The sequence below is a fragment of the Vulpes lagopus genome, chromosome 20 (genome assembly GCF_018345385.1).
Source record: "Vulpes lagopus strain Blue_001 chromosome 20, ASM1834538v1, whole genome shotgun sequence".
Lineage (NCBI taxonomy): Eukaryota > Metazoa > Chordata > Mammalia > Carnivora > Canidae > Vulpes > Vulpes lagopus.
The window spans coordinates 13,356,097-13,374,762 of NC_054843.1; the positions used below are offsets into that span (position 1 = coordinate 13,356,097).

General features: G+C 38.8%; 1 protein-coding gene across 2 annotated transcripts in view; it reads left to right on the top strand.

Annotated features, from left to right (window-relative positions):
• LOC121479533 (keratin-associated protein 11-1) overlaps positions 1-18,442 on the top strand; it is a 32,687-nt gene extending 14,245 nt beyond the window's left edge. For both annotated transcript variants that reach the window (XM_041735204.1, XM_041735206.1), the window contains one exon: positions 17,024-18,442. In XM_041735204.1, the coding sequence (XP_041591138.1) occupies positions 17,598-18,059 (462 nt within the window). In that variant the 5' untranslated portion in view covers positions 17,024-17,597 and the 3' untranslated portion in view covers positions 18,060-18,442. The remainder of the gene's footprint in view (positions 1-17,023) is intronic.
• The last annotated feature ends 224 nt before the right edge of the window (positions 18,443-18,666 follow it).

Genomic DNA, 18,666 nt, shown 5'->3' on the forward strand with positions numbered 1-18,666 from the left:
CAGGGTTGGCCCACTTGGAGAACTTAGGAATTTCTAGCTCATTAGGTGGTTTAAAAATATTTATGTTATGACTTTCAGATAATGACGGCTATTATAATTTGTACACTATCCCACTTCTACTATCTTGACTGACAGAATAATGGAAAAAATTATCAGGAATCAGACATCACCACTTGGAAATTTTTAAAAGGAAATGCTGAAAAGCTGGAAACATTTCTTTTCTACTTAATGCAAGTTTTTCCAAAATGAAGCAGGGCAAGGAGGATATAGGGTTGATTGATATCCTCAGAAATGTTCCACCAGTGGCCAGTTTGGCAGGTGAGCCCTACAGACCATGGTGGACCTTAAGGAAAGTCAGGTATATCCACTGGATGCCTGTTCATGGATGGGGATCCACACGAGATGAAAGCACTGCAGGAGGGAGACATTAGAGTTCATACAAGATTCACATAAAGCTGCTAGTGAGGTGAGATTTCTTCTGGACACATTTCGTTTTCTATTTGATGTAGTAAATAGCAGCCTGGGAAAGCAGGTTGGGCAAGATTTTCCATGAACCTGGCGTTATGGGTAAACCAAAAAGAAGAAAAGACCAGAAGCTGACCCTTAGCAAAGTGGATCCCTGGAAAGAGTTTCTTCTCCATTTCCTCAGCCTCTGACAGCTAGCTGCACATGGAATTTATAGACAGCAACCTTGCTGCCTAACGTTTGCAAGGAAATTTTTAAGAAAAATAGAAGAGTCAGCAATGGGGATCCAAAGAGCATGAACCATCCTTATTAACTATGGATGCACCAAACAGAGCAACTCATTGTCAGACCAAACCAAGTGTTCTGAGGCCTGAAAGGAAGAAACGCTCAAGTTTTATTTCTAAAAGAAATAATTTTCCATAGGAAGAAGAACAGATTCACAATAAGCTCTTTGTGCTTTCAATAAAACTCTAGAAAATACAGAAGCATACAGTAATAAAACAAAAGACTGGGTTTAAAAAGGGAGCCGGGTAGGGGTGCCTGGGTGGCTCAGTCTGTTGAGTGACTTACTCTTGGTTTTGGCTCAGGTCATGTTCTCAGGGTTGTGGCATTGAGCCCCAAGGGGGGCTCTGCATTTAGTGTGGAGCCTGTTGGAGATTCTCTCTTTTCCTCTCCCTCTGTCCGTCCCCTGTTCTTGCATGTACACACTCTCCCTCTCTTTGAATAAATAAATGAAATCTTAAATAAGGGGGGGGGGATTAAGCTAGGAGACAGAGCACAGAAACACACCATTGGACAAGGCAGGGAAAGAGGAAAGGAACTAACATGTAATAGCTGATTTAAAATCTGAAAATAAGTCAGAGAAAGACAAATATTTGATTCACTTATATGTAGGATCTAAAAACAAAACAAAACAAGTGAATAAACAAACAAAAAGCAGAATCATATCTATAAATACAGAGAATAAACTAATGGTTGTCAGAGGGAAGGGGTGGGAAGAGCAAAATGAGTGAAGGAGAGTAGGAGATACAGGTTTCCAGTAATGAAATGAGTAAGTCACGGGAATGAGAGATACTACGTAGGGAATATAGTCAGTGGTATTGTAATAGTGTTGTATGGTGACAGATGGCAGTTATACTTGTGGTGAACATAGGGTAAGGTATAAACTTACCAAATCACTATGTTGTATGCCAGAAACTAGTGCAACATTGTGTGTCCATTCTACTCATATAAAAATATATTTAAAAATCTGTCTGAGGGGTGCCTGGGTGGCTTAGTGGTTGAGCATCTACCTTTGGCTCTGGTCATGATCCCGGAGTCCTGGGGTTGAGTCCCGCATCGGGCTCCCTGCATGGAGCCTGCTTCTCCCTCTGCCTATGTCTCTGCCTCTGTGTGTCTCTCATGAATGAATAAATAAAATCTTAAAAAAAAATCTGCCTGAGAAGGACTAAAATTTGCATTAGGAGAATTAAAATGGAAAGGCTTTTCCCCCCTGATGCAAGGAGTTATAAAGGAGAGGACAAGTTTGAAAAGTTTTTTCAGAATTCAGATGAAGAAGATAAAGGGATGACATTCAAGAGGAAGGAGATAATTTGGTCCATGCATTCTAAAGATGTAATATAAAGACCATAATCTTTCTTTCTTTTCTTCTTTTTTTTTTAAAGATCTTATTTATTTGAGAGAGAGTGTGTGTGAGCAAGAGAGAGAGAGACAGAGAGAGAGAGCCAGCAAACATATAAGCAGGGTCAGTGGGAGAGGGAGAAATAGATTCCTCCACTGAGCAGGGAGCCCCATGTGGGGACTTGATCTCGGGATCCTGGGATCATGACCTGAGCAGAAGGCAGATGCTTAACTGACTGAGCCACCCCTGTGCCCCAGGACCAGTCTTTCGAATGTCCTCACTTTTGGTGTCTTCCCCAAAACATGGACTAAAAGAATAAATGAATTAAGGTTTTCAGATTTTAAGGAAAAAATGTTTGTCCTGAGAATTTTATGTTTAACTGAGTTTTCATTTGAATGAGAATTAAAAAGTACATTTTTAGATGTTAATCAGCTACAAAAAGTATATCACTAATAATGTAGTTATTTTAAGCCATGAGAGATTTATAAGAAGATAGAAAAATAAAGGCAAACAAATTTAGAATGGGACTATTTTTATAAAAAACAATTAATGGCAAATATTGAAAAACTTTGCAGCAAAATAAAATCGAAAGGATTACTGTGATTATAGTGTAAAATCAGTTATAGTTACTGAAAGGTGTTAAAAATTTTTTTAAGTTAGAAACGAGGTCATGCTAACAAAAACAAAGTAGGAGGTGAAGATAGGGTTTAGGTAGAAATATAAATGTTTTCAGTTATATGTAAAAAAATACATAAGTATATATTTTCTGAGATGATTTTTGAGACTACAGTTATATGTGAGGTTTTTCTTCATTGTGAGATACAACATTCTATACAGAATCATGCACACAATGGATGTGTAATAATTATAAAGTAAATACCAGTGTAACCACCAGTCACTGAAGAATGAACTTTATCCCAACCACTCAGAAACCTGCTTTGTTCTGATTATACTTCCATTCCTTCCCACTAACTTCCCCTCATCTGAACTTCCCTTGCCTTCAAATAAAATAGCATTGCCACCTAAACCATATGGTGCACTTTCACCTGCTTTTTAGCTTTATGTAAATAGAACATAAGCATTATTTTGTATTTCACTTTTTTGGTTCAACAACTTGTGTCATCCATGTTGATATAGGGCAGTTTGTTTGCTTTTATTACTTTGTAGGATTTTATTATCTATTCATACAATTTATTATTCTTCTGATGTTTGTGAATTTTTGGCTTATTTGCAGGCCTTGGCTCTTATGAGAGGTAGATCTTTAAATATTTTAAAAGGTGATGATATAGAGAATTGAAAACAAAGATGAATAGGTGAAAAAATGAAACATAATTTAAACATCAAAATAATGTTAAAACAGCAAGGAATCTTAAAATGGGAGCTATAAAGTGGGATGGCAAAAGTAAACCCAAACACATGGAATAACAGAAGATGCTACTTTTTATTAAAAGGTAAATACTAGAATTGGGTTAAAACATTATCTGAGAGCCTCTGATCACAAGTACTTATACAATGAAATAATTTAAAAAGGTTAAGTGTGAAAGGTTAGGAAAACCTACATAAGCAAAACGTGAACAAAACAACTGGAGTTACAATAATAAAATTAAACAATTAGGATTCATTGTGAAATCATTAAATAGGATAAAGAAGGTCCATAATTTTTTAAAAGAGTATAATAAATTGTATGCTTCAAATTAAAAAACCCCACCAAATTATATAAAAACCAAGGTCCATAATTTTTTTAAAGAGTATAATAAATTGTATGGTTCAAATTAAAAAACCCCACCAAATTATAAAAACCAAGCTGTTAGAAATTCAAGAATATTTTTTAAAAAATATTTTATTTATTTATTCATGAGAGACAGAGAGAGAGAGGCAGAGACACAGGCAGAGGGAGAAGCAGGCTTCATGCAGGGAGCCTGATGTGGGACTTGATCCCTGGTCTCCAGGATCACACCCTGGGCTGAAGGCGGCACTAAACCGCTGAGCCACCGGGGCTGCCCCTAGAATAATTTTTTTTCAAGAATAATTTAAAACACAATAGAAGTGGAAGATGTTAATATGTTTTCCTCAGTACTTGACAGATTAAGTAAGAAATAAATGGCAAAGACATATCCAAATAATAAAAAAAATTCAGATAATTTATTAGATATATATTGAGCTATTTTTTCTATAACAAAGGGTGAAAAGAAAAGGTACTCAGCACATAACTAAAAAATTAGGTAAAGAATAACAAAATATAGCTTACAAAGGAGAATAAAAATTATGCAAATAGCAAAAATCAATGAGGTTAGTAAACATAAAAATAACTGATGCCTCACTACAAATGAGGACAGATATTGAGAGATAAAAAATTATAAGCAAATATTATTTGATTCTGCCCTAAATAATTTTCAAAACTCAAAAAACAATGAATTGGAGGAAATATAAATCATAAAAGGGGATTCAATAAGGAGAAAAAAACAGAGTCTGAGCATATAAACAAACAATTGAACTATATATTGAAGATGTTTGTCAAAAATAACTTTCTGAAGGGGTGCCTGGATGGTTCAGTCAGGTAAGAGTCTGAGTCTTGATCTCAGGGTCATGAGTTCAAGCCCCCCTTTGGCTCCACATTGGGTGTGGATTCTACTTAAAATGATAAAACAACAGCAAAAACATATCTGAAAATGCTTCGGGCCAGAACACTGGAGTTCTGTTACTCTGTGAAGGATAGGTAAGAACATTGATCAGTACTGTGCTCTATGAACTCTGCCATGGCACAGAGAAAACTGAAAAACTAGTTATTTTACAAACCAGTATTTCCCAAATAGGGTCATGAAAGCACAAACAAATGAAACAAAAACTAATCTCATTTATAAATATATTATCAACATTCAAAGTAAATTTATGGTAAGTTAAATCCCGGAAAAAAATCATAGAGTTAGTTTCATATTAAAAATAATTTTATTACAAATCTAGCAAAAATGTGGATGAACCTTTTGGAGTGGGCAAGATCTATTTAAACATAACAACAAAGGTAGAAACTATTAAAAATAGTTCATAAATGTGTAACAACAATAGAATGATCCAAATTAAAATATAAGAGCCAAAAAGGAAAATAAATGGCAAAGTTCTGTCAAAGCACTCATATGCTTAATATGTAAAGAGCTCTTACAAATAAAAAAAAATGCTTTAATAGAAAATTGGGCATAAGTGCAAACAGACGATTTACCAAGAAATTAATGAGCATTATTAATAAACAACTCAGCTTCTCTAGTAATTGAAACATTAGAAATTCAAACAACTATTTGGTATCAAGCTATGGTCAGTTCATTTTGACCTTGTGAAATTCAAAGTTATTTAGAAGATCCTGATGTATTCTTAGGGTTTATATTCTCAAGTCATCCCTGACTCTGAGTTTTCATTTCCAGGAGTTGTTTTGGGAATCAATCTGATGCATGTTGATTTTGTCAACATAGGGAAAATTAGACCCTTTTCAATAAACAGACAAACACATATACACATGCACACATACATACACACACCCTTCTCCACCATTTGGTGGCCTTTTTCAGGAAGATGCCTCAGCATTACCATACCAGGTTGTCTTATTTCTTCCTCCCCCACCGGCACTCTCTCTTTTTTCTCTGCACCGTCCCCCTTTCTTCCCCAGCAGTTCCTCCTGTGCCGGTCGTAGAGCAGGTTAGCAGCCTGCTGCCTTAGCTTCTGCCTTCAACTGTCCTGTGAGAGTCTCATCTTCAATACCAAGGAGTTTATCAAAGCAATGTCCTAACAAGACAGTTCTTTAAGAAAAATCTGTTGGCTTTTAGGATAATAATGCTTCTGCTACTGTATTAAGACCAAACGCAAGATTTCAAGGAAAATGTATTCGCTGTGGGCTACTTTAGATTACCTCCCACAGATCTCTACTAATATTTTCTTGGGACATTTGTTTGCTTTCTACTATCATCAGACAACTTTGAAAATCCCCCAAGTGAAGTATTATTTACCAGTTGAGGAATCTTCTTTCAGAATTTTGGTTTCCAAAGTTTAGGAGGACCATTCTTACCTTTGTCGCCATGGTGGCTAGTGACAACCTAGTGAGCTGGTCTTGGTCGTAGCTATGGTGATTTATATTAAGAGATCTAATCATCTTTAATTATAGCTTATATGGAATTCGAGGATTTGTGTTGGAATCCTGAGTCCTATTCATGGTGGTCCAAAATATGGAACTGTAACTATTAAGCATTTCAAGTCATTTGGGCTCTATATTCATTAATTGCATGTTATGTACATATGGCCAAAAAGTTACATGTGATTAAGACTCTACAATTTTAAATAAATTGAAATTTTTATTTGGGAGAAATCAGACCCCTGCAAATCCTTGACTTAAAGAAAAGAGGAAGGAACATGGAGAATGATTATTTCTTGGTTATCTGAATGTCCTAGGTATTACTTTATTTAGTGCTCACATGAACTCTATGTGGAGGGTCCTATTATCATTTCCATTTACAGATAAGGAAAGAAGTTTTGGGAGGTTACTGCTTTGCTCAAGGTCAAACAGCTAGTTAAGTCAGACAGCCTAGTTTTCGTATGTAATCTTCACAGGAAACTCTGAGATAATTTAGACAGACAGTGGTTTTTGTTTGCTTCATCTAAATTACAGAAATTACCTGGATGAGTGGGTTTTCTGTAATGGAAATCTTAGCAAGGCTATTGAGAACCTGGAACCAATTTTCCAGAAGTCTCTTGGTCACCCTGAATCGTATTAACTACCTTTGCTTTAACTTGTTTTTTTTTTTTTTAAATCATTGTATTGGCTGCTTTTTTAAAAAAAATTTCCCTCTTTTGTTCTTTACTTATTGCTGACTTCTAGTCCCACTTTGTCTATTACAGCCAAGACACTGACATTCACCAGTAGATCATTGCACTTAAGACACCCTCTTAATTGGAAGAGGGTGAATGTTAATCATCTGAATTATTATTATGATATTTTCAGTACCAAGGGTGCCCAGGAGGCTTTTTAATATGGAAATCCACCAAATGATAATAGGAAAAAATTTATTTCTTCCCTGTGCAGTTATAATTTAAAGGTGAAAATAAGTACAATACAGCTAAATGGAATTATTAGTTGGTGTTAAACATTATAACTTTACAAGCTATGAATAATGAATTTCCCCACAGCCTCCTCCTGAGCTGTTTGTAGGAAATTGAAAGCACAGCATAGATACCTCACCATCACTATATATAATTTAGAATTCAGTTTTTTGGATTTAATGTCCTTGAGTATAAGAACAAATCTACTAGGACTAACTCTTAATTTAGTTACCCGTAAGACATGAAAATTACTGCTTCAACTTCAGGAAATGTAAAGTCAACATCAGATTTCGGTAGGTGGCTGATGATTAGGAAGGCTTCTCATCTATAGCTCGCTTGGACTATATTCCAGTGGGTAATTGGGAAGTGGCACTTTCTTATTGCCAGATCCCAGAGCCAAGAGTTTACTTTATGTCCCTCTCAGTTTGTCTCCTTGTACTGATCTGTGAGTGACGTTTCTAGTTCTGGGGAAAAAAACCCCACAACAAACCAAACCAACAACCATGAATCAGCAATTGCCCACCTTAGTTTTGAAAATTCTCTGGCTCATCATGCTACTTTCATATCTTTCGGAGGCTTAGGATATTCATCTCTCCTTACTTGAAAACAATTGGGATGAACACGGTTGGTAATGCTCAATGACAGCTTGCTTTCTTTTTTTTTTCTTTTTTTTGACAGCTTGCTTTCTTATAGTACCTTTTATGTATGAATCACAAAGCCTTTTCTAAATCATAACTCAGTTCTTGCAGCTCCTCAGAGAGGCAGGTCCCATTAACACTGTTTTACAGATGGCCATGAAACAAGTCCAGGGAGTGTCAATAAGCAGCCTAAGGTCAGGCAGTGAGTCAGTGGGAAAGTCTGGGGACCAACTTGTGGTACTTTTGACATGTGCCTCGAATTTGATGCCTTAAGAAGGGTGAAGAATTAATAAATGAGCAAGATAAATGGACATCCACTTGAAGAACTGTTTTGCAATAGGCAATAATTGTTCCGATGAATCATTCAAATTATGTCTTAGCTTAAGAGAATCTGAAATTGCAGAATATTTTTCCTGGCAGCCCACCACGGCATACAATTTTTTGGTAAATTGACCTTTGGGTTTTAGCATTTAAGTTTATAAGTATATAAATGTGAGATCACAGGATCACTGCTAGGATGGTATTTGGTAGTTTCTGTTATGTGATGTAAATAACTAGAGAGGGAGATCTTTAAAATACCCAACAGTAGAAAAATGCAGTGGGAGACACAAAATAATTTCAAGTGATACAGTGTAATATTTGGAGATGCAACAATAAACAATTAAAAATTGGAAGCTACTTTTTTCTAGAGGTCATTTGGTTTGTCCAACCTCTGCTACCCGTAAACCATTTTACTTAAAAGAGGATTATTCTATTTGCTAAGAGCACTTGGAGAAGGAGGGCTTCATTAGACAATGTTATAAAATGGTCTATTAGCAGGACGTATAGCTCTCTGGTGCAAATAAAATGATTTCATCGTTGAGGGAGGTAGATTGGCTATCTAAATTGGGTCTGTTGTCTGCACTTTGTTTAGAGTCACTAGAAGGCCAGGGCCTGCTCCTCAACTTTACACATTAGGCCTTTTAGTTTTGTTAGTTTACCCAGGGTTAGCAGCCCCTGGAGGACTGAGTCAAGTTAGCCAAACCTTAAAGAGACTGATGTATAAACTACACTGGCTATTTAACTCATATGAAAATCAGATTAGCTTATTTGTGCTGGATACTTGGTGCATTTTATTTCTAATAGGCTAGGCCAATTGGAAAACCAAATTAATATCAGAATTCTATTTGAGAGTCCAGTTTGAGAGGTGAATGATCTGAATGACATGTTTATTATGTCTGAAAAAGGTGTATTTGCCTAGTGGCCAATAAGAACACCTGCTTGGCTCTCAGATGCCCTGCAGGTCTCTACCCTTCTACAAAGATCACATTACCCTTCAGATGTTTGCATTAGTTGAAATGCAGTTTCTCAAATAATAATTATCATTTTGCCTCAGTGTAGAAGATGTAGATGACAATTTAGTCTAAAGAAAAAAAAAAACATTTAGAACCTATCTCTTCCAAAATTGATTAATTCTGAAGATGTCCACACATTTCATTCATTTTATCTCTTTCAGTTTTGATGGATTCAATTAACCTCTATTTCCATGCCCACCTTCAGATTCTGGGGCAGCACTACACTGGGGACTACTGTTATTCTTGAATTATATACAATACATAATTTAATCCCTTACACTGAAAATTAATCATTGCTTTTAGCTCTTCTTAGTTATTTTTCAGTTTTTTTTCTCTTGTGCCCATTTATCCTCCAACACATTAGTTATTTTTGCATCCCTCTTAGAATAGTATCTCTATCTGAAAGCTACAGACTGAACAGTTGTTTTGGCTATGGAGCCCCCAGTGGGTTTCTAGGCAAAGAAAGAAAACTTGGTAGCTGTATTAATATCAATAGGGGAAAAGGATGCTGAAGTTAAGAGATGATGTGAAAGATGAAAATGGCTATCTCAGGTCCAGTTGATTCTTTTTCTCTAGGGTCATTTTTTAATCAACCTTTAGTTCTTCTGTTATTTAACAAAAGTAATTGCTGGCTTTAGGTTCACATCATAGTTCAGTAATAGAGATAACTGTGGTCAGAAAAGCAAGGACTGAGCAATAGTCTATGGTTAGTTTAAGAAGACTGAGCCTTGACCTTGAGCAGCCATCTTGACTATGGCTAAATTGCATGTGGGGAAAGACATTATCTTAAAACACAAAAGATACTTGTGTTGTTTCACCCTATCCCTAAATAATAGGAATTCAGTAACAGTAAGAGACATCCTGTGGACACCAGCTCTTAGAATATAAAATTGAGGCCAAAAATGAAAGGGCAGTCTGGTAGTTGGGAACAATTCACTCTTTCTGGCATTACTGCTGGTATTGAGTATTTCTAGTGTTAATTCCACCTTCATAATTTTCAATCCACAACAAATTGCAAAGCAATTTCACTGAAAATCTAACACTGCCTTAGTCTTCCAAGGGCTGACCTAGATTGGTAGAGTTCCCATAGTTTTGAGTAACGCCTGGGGGTCCCATGTGTCTCACTACTACTTCTGTTGTGGAAGGCCTTGAATTCACATGTTTTCCATAGATTCTGGAGTTTCATAGTGTTTCATGAGAAATAAAACCAGAAGAAAGAGTATTTCGAGGGGCTGAAGCTACCTGAAGCACTGAGGACTGCCTTTAGCTAGACTCACTGCCTTTGGAGCATACACCTGCAGCTAAGTGACTGGTATCCCAAGGCAAAGGCTTGTCAAACTGGGGAGTCAGAGAGAGCTGTTTAATGCACAGGTACTAATTCTTATAGGAGTCCCCATCACAGGAGATTCATGGAGGTAATGAACCACCTATTCACTTTGAACAATCTAATAAAGAAGAACGTGAAATTCAGATTTTCTGAGAGGAAACGAAGTCTCTCACAGAGATTTTTAGTTCTGGCATCCTGGCAACTCTATCAGCACAGTAATTTTGATTTCGTGGCCAAAATGACATTTTCAGTCCCATTTACTCAGCTAGAATTTTGTTCCTCCCTCACCAACAAGGAGTCTATTTTGCCTTCCCCTAGACATGAGCCTCTGGGACACCTGTGACAGAGCATGTGGAAAAAGGAATGCCCCATGACTGTGAAGCCCAGGTCAGAAGAAACGCTAAAGCTTCATCCTAATTCTCTCTTCCGGGACTCTGGCTTTTGAAAGTAGCCACTATGTTGGAGAAGTCCTTCGTGGTCACATGAAGGGCCACGCATGGGTATCTCAGCTGCCAGTGTAAGGGAGTGAATGAGCTTTCAAGTGAATAAGCCCCCAGATGCCCCATCTCTTCCATGTGTGGGCAGCAGAGGCAACCCAGCCTTGCTGTGCTTTGCCCAACGTCTTGAGCCACAGAACCCCAGGGCACAATAATTGCTGTTTTAGCCATTAAGTTTTGGGATAATTTGTCACAAAGTAATTGATAAGCAGAAGAGAGAGAGGGGTCTTTTGGAATATATATGCATGTGTGAGCGGGTCTTATTAAGTGGTCACATTTTCTGAATACAGAGTGAGTTGAATTTTTAAAAATATTTATGAAACCACTTAAAATATTTATTATTTAGATATTTATTCAACCATCTTAGTACACCATTAAACCATTTAAATATTTTTAAAACACCATCAGGATTCTTATGCTAACATTTTTGCCATATTTTTATATCAAGTTCATCATTATCCAATTAATACTCTTATTTATATTAACTCACTTTCTAAACAAAAAAGCTTGCTTCAGCCTCAACCTATGTAATGATATCCATAAAATTGTGCCTTAGATAATTCAGCCATATTTTATTAATACATTTGAAAATAAATATGTGACAATTAAAAGTAAAAAGTATTTATCCATTTATTACCTAAAATGATCTTGCATTTCATAGTTAGCTCACATCTCACTTTGGGAAAAATGGGTCCTAAATCTTGAAAAACAACTGTGATATCAAACTGACAATAATAATGTGTTTGGGGTGTCAGTTCTTAGGGACTAGCCTATATTGAAATAACACAGTGTGATTGGCATTACTTGGAGGAAATTTTTATAATCTGCGCATGATCTAGCTGTGTTTAAGAAATCTTGTAGTTTTTTATTTGCTCTTTACAGAAACTCCTCTGGAAATCAAACTGTTACTTGTTTGATGCTCAGTTTGCATACAAGATTTTTCCTAGGGTTGCATAGATAGAGACATGGATGTTTCGTTAGGGGCTCTGAGTTAGGGTTTAGGACTGTTTTTTTTTTTTTTTTTTTAATCTTTCAAATGGAAAGTGTTTGAAACATGGTGTCTTGGTCTGATTTCCCCTAAAAGCAGGGCTTGAAATAGTTCATTTGGAAATTTTATTTCAGGGACTGCAGCACATGGGGAGTGACACAGAGGAGGGGAAAGACACCACAAGAAAGTTTTAGCAAGTTGGCCACGATCGTGAACAACTCATGTGCGATTCCAGGGGACTTTTTGGAAGAATTTCACACCTGTCTACCTGGAGTTCCGAAGGTGGAAGGATCTGCCCATTGGTTTGCATTCCCCATTGCTTAAGCATCGATCCACTTCTGGGTGGGCCCAGGGCATAGAGTGGATCGGCATAGGCTTCCCTTGCCATGACATAGAGGAGACACAGGACAAGAAGCAAGAAGTAGACAAATGACCTTGACATGAAGAAGCGGTGTACTGGTGCACCCCCATGGAGCTGGCTTAGCCTGTGCAAGAAAGTACTAAGAAATGGAATGACACGAGTTTGAACCAACCCACAAGAAGATCTGATACACTTGACAAAGATACTCCCTGTCTGGGACTTACTTTTGTTATCAGTCAGAGGACAGCATTGGACTTTAAGACCCAGTTCTGATAGTCTAATTATTAGCGTGAGGTAGTGCTGGCCCACACTACGCTCCTAATCAGGCATATGGGACCAGGGAGGCAGGAATGTGTTGAAAGCACAAAAGCATGGGTGTTGGGAAGGTCACTGAAAAGACATGACCACCGACTGACCCGAGAGCTGGACTCGGGCACTCAGAGTCTCCTCACCCCCTCCCCTATCCTTTGATGTGGGTTCTGCTGTCCTCTCCCACTCCCAGAGGCTGCTTCAAGGACACAGCCTTGAGATAATGATATGGTGTTGAGAACACCTACACAACATGTGTGAATGAACCCGGTTAAGGCCTCTTTATCAACTTTTAAGATTTGGTGGGCGGATGCGGGTACCATTCGTCTTGCTGCCGCCCAAGACAAGCCTTCTATATAAGTTCCCTTTGCTCATTAAAACTTGCTACCTGCCAGGTTGGAGTGGCCCGCCTCACTCTTTGCTCTCTCCCTGCCCTCCGCATTGGGGTGGGGGGAGGCGATTTGGGAAGCTCTGAGAGAGTTGCCAACCAACAACTAGGTCAGCTAGGTGATGCCAAGAGCAGATCTACTTTACGCTTCTGTGTCCTACCTAGCTCCTAGCATCCTGATCCTGCTATGCACCTGGTAGGTCCTCAGCAATCCTGAATCAGGGAAGGATAACACATTTAGAATGATTTGGAGTCTTTTGTCTCAGGCCTATACAAAAACATTACTCATATCTGGTCACAACCGGGTTTACCTCTCGTATTGAAAGACTGGGAAGGGAACAATGCCAGCTACATACACATGGGACCCTCCCACATGACAGTGTGTCATACCCCAAACTTGAGATTCTGCTCATTTTTGTTGACAGCACCCTGATTTTGATCCCCAGTGGAGGCACATATGAAAAATTACATGAATTTGCAGACAGGTATCAATAGTAAGAGAATGGTGGTTTAATTTAGGATTTTTCAGCCTTGACACTGTCCTTGGAAGGTTTATTTTTATAGAAGTCATGTAGCTGGTGACTGGTATTTTCAAGTTCTAAACGCAGAAGTTATTTGGCTGGTTTTCATTTGTGTCTCTCACCTTCTGCTTTCTGCCCTCCAGTCCCAAAGACTCAGACGTTCTGTGATTAATGCTTTTTGAAAAGAGTTTGGAAAATAAATTTCAGTTCCGTTTTGTGGTGCAAATCACTCAGCCTTTGGGGGTTCATAATGTCTTGGTTAATAAGGATTCTGGTGATTCAACTCAGAGGTCTGTGTGAAGTGGAGGAAAAAAAAAAGGCAGAACAATTCAGCCAAGATGTATTTAATTTTTAAAACAGCCATTATGTTCTGTGCTTAAATTTTGAGTTCCTTTTTTATATTTCTTAAGAGATAATGAATAGCTTCAATTTGAGAGTGTGAGCATCCTGGAAAAATACAGAATGACAAAATCTCATTTTATATTTATTAATTTTTCAGCAAGTCCACTCTTCTCCCATTGATGAAGACTAAGTAGGTTTTTTGAACTGGCATTGGTCAACATTATTACCAACTTTGTGATGAATAATATGCTTCTTGCATATCAAACGTTCAGCCTCCCACACATGCTTAATTCATTTTATTCTCAAACGCTTGGCCTTGTAAGTGATTGCTGTGATTCAGTTTTGAATGAAAGAATTGCTCAGTTGCAGCCTGCGATAATTATTGTATAAGGCTTAGGTTGTTTTTTTTACAAACGAGAGCAAATTCTCCATCAGTGATGAAGATAATGGGTAGCAGGTCTTTAATCACTCCTCACCAGCTCTCACCACACCTCCCTCACTTCACACTCTACAGACATGAGGATAATCCTCCTAAGGCTTTTCCCGGAGTTGAAACTTCATGTTGCATGTAACTACACGGTGATAGCTGCTGGCCAGATCCTTCTTACATGCCTACGAAGGGATGATTTGTTGATCTCATTTAACAAGGTTGTAGAATTGTGTGGAGTTTCTTCACTTTTGCAACTTATAGTCAGTCAAAATGATGTGTCTAAGTGGTTGCAACTAAAAATAGAATGCACATGGGCATTAGTAGCTTTTCTCATTCTGCGGTGGATAGTGTAAGACACCAGTCTTAGCTGTTACCTAGAGAGCCTGCCTGCCCTTTTGCAGGTGTCAAATAGCAATCTGTTGAGTAGGTCCCTAAGATTTAATTACTGAATGAAATAATTGATTTGGGGTACTTTGTGAGTGGAAGAAGACTACTTAGGTAGTCTTCCATGTAGACTATATGTAGTCTATATGTAGACTACCTATGTAATGATTTCAGAGTTTGTGAATCCTGTTGTTTTTTTCCAAAAGGTCTTCCAACTTAGACCTACAAACTCAGTTCACTTCTCCGCTGTTGCTGAACAATTAGTTGCAAGTCTTTGCTGTTGTAGATAATTGTAATTTCAAATTGTGGCTCCAAGCTATTGATGGCTCTCTGTCTTTTCCTGCTTGCTTTGTAGTAACCTTGCATTTCATTCTAATGAAGGAAAAATTGTCAAAGGTGTATAAATGAAACAACACATGAAGTACAAGGACAGCAGTGCTTTTAGCTTACTATTTAAAAGTTTTATTTATTTTTTGTTATTGAGAAACTGGAAGAGAAATGAAGACTATATTCTTTGTAGTATCATTAATGGAACATCGATCGATTGGTTCTTTTTAGAACTTTTTGCTGCAGCTTTAATGAAGGCATCTCATCATATTTAAATATACCCAGTGCAGGTTGGTAGTTCATGGCTCTGTCTTACTTGAATCTCAAATTAGTCAAATATAAACTGTGTGATCTTGGAAAGGCATTCAACCTCCCTGAACGTTAGCTCCTTTGCGTGATATGATACCTGCTCCATAGGGTTGCTGGAAGCATTTAAAGTGATGGAGAATGGAAAGCCTCTAACTCGCTGCCTGGAGGAGGGTCATGTGCACAAAAAAATGTTAATTTCCTTTTCTCCTAAAAACGATGGAAGAGATTTTCTAAGATCCTTTTATTTGCAATTTTCAACTTTCAGTGGAAAAGAGGAATCAGGACAGAGTAATGATATACAAAAATCTCTACCATCTCAGAAATGTGGCAGTGGGTCCTGCAAACCAAACTTCTGGGTAACCTTACTACTGACTCTCCTTTTTGCTTCTGTCACTCGATTAATTTGCATGATTAAGTACTTTTCCATCGCAGGCAATGAATTCATAGCTGGTAGAAGCCTGTAAACTACTCATCTATTTAAAACAAGGAAGCCAGCCCCTGTGACCAGGGACTCTGACCTTCAAACACTAACTGGGACATTCCCCAAAGTGGGAAGAGCATAGTTATAACATTGTGGAAAGCAGTCATCTTGTTAACTTCTCCCTTGGCCTGAGAACACGCTGCGAGTCACTGAGGGAGAATTGGTCTGATCCCTGGGAATTATAATACAGCTCACAGCACAGCACTGTCTTATTTGGGTGTGTTACTGGCTTCCAATTAGAAACTTGGGGAGCTTCCGACATGGCTTTAGAGTAATGAGTAGTGATGGATGAAGCCTCTTGCAAAGGGACTTCTAATGAGTCCTAACATAAAGCTGTTTACTTTGTGGATGTCTAAAACATAGCCTATCTGTAGCCCTCAAAACTATGTAAATCCTTGATTGTCCCTCTCTCCTACCCCCCCCCCCCCCGCCCGCCCCATAAGCCAGTTTACAACACAAGTTTGGTCTTACAGCTGTTTTGATGTAGAAATATCCCTGACCCCTTAAGCTATGACAGTGAGCTATGTTAAAGTGGCTTATTTTGCCAGAGGCAGAATGGTTGTGAACAGGTAGGTGGAGAGGATCGGCCTTTTAGGTGTTCAGAATTGACTGTCTTGTAGGGAGACGAGATAAAGGAGAATGATATCCTTATATGGTTTCTCCAGGAATAAAAAAGAATAATTAAATATTATAGGGCACTGTCCACACATTCATCCATCACCAAATACTGACTAAGTGCCTGCTTGTTTACGTGCTCCTCCCCATATCCCTGATGTAGACAGTCCCTTCAAGAGCCTTTCGTTTGTCCACGATAAAAATGCATGCTATCTATATGTGTCTGTGCAGAAAAAAAAAAAAATTCTTTTGGGTATATTGAGCATCTTGGGAGAAAGACACTGTACCCTTTTAAATTAACATTATAATAATTTTAAAATTTAAGCCTGTTTCACTGGCATATTAATGAGTCTTATGAGTCACTCTTATCTATTGTTATTAGACTAAAAATTTTAGGAATAAAGCTCATCCGATTTATTTAGAAAGGGACTTGGCTACAAACACAGACCCACTTAATTAGTTTCTAATTTGTTTTGCTGCTTGAACATAATAGGTGAGTCCCACTGCCCTCTACCCTTCCTGAATGTGTCTTGCTCTGGTCACTTGATTTATCTTCTGAGCCAGCTCATACTCTAAATCCAGGTCCTTGTGTCCTTTTTCCTGACAGGTGTTCTCATGGTCATCTTGAAGCCTATTCAAGGAGGTTCCATGCCTATTAGAAGCCCCGTTAGCTATGGAAGAGTGGCTGATTAAGTTATACTTAAAACATATTAAGTGCCAACAACAAACCAAACAGGGCGTGGGTTTGTAACGAGTCCTGGCTGGAAGGGAGAGAGTGTGTGATGGTAGGATGGTGGCATGTTTGGTGTTACCATCAGATCGCCACTCATTGTATCCAAGCGAGATGAATAAGGGACAAAGTGTGGGCTGGGATGACCTGTAGCTTTGAAGCTGTCAAGTAACCTTCTTAATCCTGAGACCGAGTGCAGTACAGAAGCCTTATGATTTAGTTACCAAACTACTAAACTGTCTTTATGAGGATGAAGGCTTCTCAAGACACAATTAACCTAGAGATTCACAAGATGTTCTAAAGCATGCTGGTCTGAGCCAAAGAGGCCAGGCAGACCAGGGCGGAGCCCCACCCACCTGCAGGGATATATAAAAGCTCAGGACCTGAAGGGACATTCACAATTCAGGAGCTAGCTTCAGCAAGTTACCCACTGCTCTCTCTCTCTGGCACCATGTCCTTCAACTGTTCCCCAAGGAACTGCTCTTCCAGGCCGATTGGAGGACACTGCACTGTCCCAGTAGCTCCAGCTGCCACAGCTTCTACCCATGATGCTGACTGCCTGAGTGGCATCTATTTGCCCAGTTCCTTCCACACTGGCTCCTGGCTCCTGGACCACTGTCAGGGGACTACCTGTGAGTCTGCTGTTTGCCAGCCAACCTGTTACCAGCCAAATTCCTGCAGCTCCAGCTCTGGACAGGTGACCTGCTCTCGACAAACCACCTGTGTCTCCAATCCCTGCTCAACTACCTATAGCCGACCAGTCACCTTTGTCTCCAGGGGCTGTCAGCCCGTGGGTGGCATCTCTACTGTGTGCCAACCAGTGGGAGGAGTCTCCACTGTCTGCCAACCAGCCTGCGGGGTCTCCAGGACATACCAGCGGTCCTGCATGTCCAGCTGTCGAAGAACTTGCTAAGTGTGTAGGAGCCAGTGAGCGAATCAAGACTCCAGGACCTGCCAGCGGTGTTTCCAGGCTCGTCCAGCATGCTGCCTGTCCCTGAACAACTCTTCATTGCTGACCACTGTTCTGACTGCCTGACTGCTTGGCTGCTAGCTCTGAATAAGCTGCCTTTGGCAGTCTATGATTTTTCTGGCTAGCACCAAGCTTATTTTAAGGGTTGATCACTGGTGGCGCATATGCCTCTGGATGTTTCCAGAAGCTTTACTCCCCATATCCCAGTCTCTGGTGGTTTTAACATGTTTTGACCTTGCTGCTGTGTCTTCTGGCTTCTGCTTCTGTGCCTCTGAGGAAGGGAACTTGTCTCGCTCTGTATTTTCTCAATAAACCTGCTTACTTGGCATTGCAAATGTACGTCTCAATAGAGTTCTTTATTTGCCAGGGTTTTCGCTGTCTATGAATCATCCTTGTGGATCAGAGTTTGACTTTCTTTTCTGAGCATAGAGAATGGGTTCAGTCATTGTATTTCATGACAAGCAAAGGAATAAATGATATTTTATCTGGTAGGAGAGTCTTTGGACATGTAGTGATAGAGAGTAATGGGTCCTCTACATTTACTCTGGAT